The 2364-nt window shown below is 43.7% G+C and overlaps 1 protein-coding gene across 1 annotated transcript; it reads left to right on the top strand.

Annotated features, from left to right (window-relative positions):
• Window positions 1–857: 857 nt before the first annotated feature.
• On the top strand, window positions 858–1754 carry LOC118853976 (40S ribosomal protein SA-like). The gene has a single exon (XM_036764246.1). The coding sequence runs from the start codon at window positions 876–878 to the stop codon at window positions 1752–1754; it is 879 nt and encodes a 292-aa protein (XP_036620141.1). The 5' UTR covers window positions 858–875.
• The last annotated feature ends 610 nt before the right edge of the window (window positions 1755–2364 follow it).

Below are 2364 nucleotides of genomic sequence, written 5' to 3'. Positions count from 1 at the left end.
AAATTGAACTTGGCAGATTGCTCACATGTGCCCAAGATTGCCGAATTTTCTGAATGTGGACATAGGCCAAACTGCCCAAATAACCAAGCATGAGTTCGAGACTTTACATGAGTTCTTTGGCCAATCAGTAACTTATAAACCTTGAAAATTAGATTAAAAATGTGACTTTGCCAAAAAAAGCTAGGAGATTTCAACATACATATTGAAGTTCTCTCAAATTCTCTAACTTCCTAGTTCTTCATTCTACTTAATTCATATGACCTACTTCTGAATTTGTAATGGCAAGCAAGGTGGGAATTTTTGCTGTTTTTTTTTTTCTTTTTGAATGCTTCTCAGCACTAAGGCAATCAAATGTCTTTGATTGAGGCTTGCCTTTCTTTGAATCAAGAGTCTTTGACTGAATCAAGAATCCTTGATTGGAAACAGTATGTATATTCTGAGGTTAGCATTTTGCTTGGGGGGTCCCTCATTGGAAGATTGCTCATGTGATTTGACCAAACAAGACTCTGGGTAGCCATTAAGGAGCCCCCTGGCTTTGAAAACCCAGATGTTGGTGCTTCTCTCTATGGTAATTATGTATGTATTGCTATGGACAAGCAGAGGCCCTGTCTGCTGATCTGTTATTTGTGTTATTTGCTCTGTTTATATAATATCTGCTTGTAATTTCTGTTTGTGTTTTCTCTGAAGTTCAGGATGCTGACTTTCCCCCCTGAACTAAGTGAATGATATATGTATGTTTAATTAAAGTGAGATTGTAAACCCCTTAAAGTTGCTTTCCTTAGAAGAGCAGATCAAGCTTTCCACACTGCCCCGAAGAGGGTTCCATACGGCGTTGTTCTCGGTTTCCGTCTTAACTTTAAAGGGAAACTTTCACAATGTCCGGAGCCCTGGATGTCTTGCAGATGAAGGAGGAGGATGTCCTCAAATTTCTTGCTGCAGGAACCCATTTGGGTGGCACCAATTTGGACTTCCAGATGGAACAGTATATCTACAAAAGAAAGAGTGATGGCGACTACATCATTAACTTGAAGAGATCTTGGGAAAACCTTCTGCTGGCAGCTCGTGCTATTGTTGCCATTGAAAACCCAGCTGATGTTAGTGTCATCTCATCCAGGAACACTGGCCAGCGAGCTGTTCTGAAATTTGCTGCTACCACTGGCACCACACCTATTGCTGGACATTTCACACCGGGCACCTTCAATAACCAGATTCAGGCAGCTTTCAGGGAGCCTTGCCTCTTGGTGGTCACTGATCCTCGGGCAGATCACCAGCCTCTGATTGAAGCATCATATGTTAACCTCCCAACCATTGCACTGTGCAACACAGACTCTCCACTTTGCTATGTGGATATTGCCATTCCATGTAACAACAAGGGGGCTCACTCAGTGGGTCTGATGTCGTGGATGCTGGCCCGTGAAGTCCTGCGTACGCGTGGTACCACCTCTCGTGAACACCTGTGGGAGGTTGTGCCTGATCTTTACTTCTACAGGGATCCAGAGATTGAAAAGGAAGAGCAGGCCGCAACTGAGAAGGCAGTAACAAAGGAAGAGTTTCAGGGTGAATGGACCGCACCCACCCCAGAATTCACTGCTACTCAGCCGGAGGTGGCGGATTGGTCTGAGGGAGTACAGGTGCCATCTGTGCCCATTCAGCAGTTCCCCACCGAAGATGGGAGTGCTCAGCCAGCTACTGAGGACTGGCCTGCGGCTCCTACTGCTCAGGTCACTGAGTGGGTAGGAACTACCACAGAGTAGTCTTAAGTTTTGCCCCAGATGCTCTAATAGTGTTGGAAAAATGTTGATGGAAAATAAACATTGGTTTCTTACAAAAGAAAAAAAGAAAAGCAGATCAAAGAACCTGTGCTACCAGCCTTCCTGTGTGTTGATATTATTGGCCTTACACCTCCACAGCAGCTGCAAGCAGGATTGTTGTTATAGAATTCCATCTCAGGTATTAGATACAGTAGTTTTTACATTTCCATGTAAATTAACTCCTAAATAGACTCTTCTATGTACATGAACCCCCAAATTCCTTTGTCTGATCACTCTCTTTCATCATTCCATCTTTCCCTATGCTTTATGACTCCTCACCTTGTTCTCTATTCTAACCATGAACTTCATTCCCTCTAACCCTCATGTTTTTTTTTCCAAGCCATGACCCCTGCATCTGTTACGATCTCTTTCCTTCCTTATTCAACCCATACTCTTTAATCTGCTGCCCTTTGTACTGTCATTTATCATGCTTTCACAGATGCCTCACTTGGGTTAGACCTGCCATCTGCCTCCTTCACTTCCATTTACATGCTGCTGCATGGAGCTAGAAGAAATAACAATGGACTTCTGGTACCAAGATGGCGGAGTAAGG

Source organism: Trichosurus vulpecula, chromosome 6 (assembly GCF_011100635.1).
Source record: "Trichosurus vulpecula isolate mTriVul1 chromosome 6, mTriVul1.pri, whole genome shotgun sequence".
Classification (NCBI taxonomy): domain Eukaryota; kingdom Metazoa; phylum Chordata; class Mammalia; order Diprotodontia; family Phalangeridae; genus Trichosurus; species Trichosurus vulpecula.
Note: the sequence above shows the minus strand (reverse complement) of the source record. Positions and strands in the feature narration are given on the sequence as shown.

What these genes read in the sequence shown, in the direction of transcription:
- LOC118853976 (XM_036764246.1), top strand. Translation starts at nt 876, where the DNA reads ATGTCCGGAGCCCTGGATGTCTTGCAGATGAAGGAGGAGGATGTCCTC.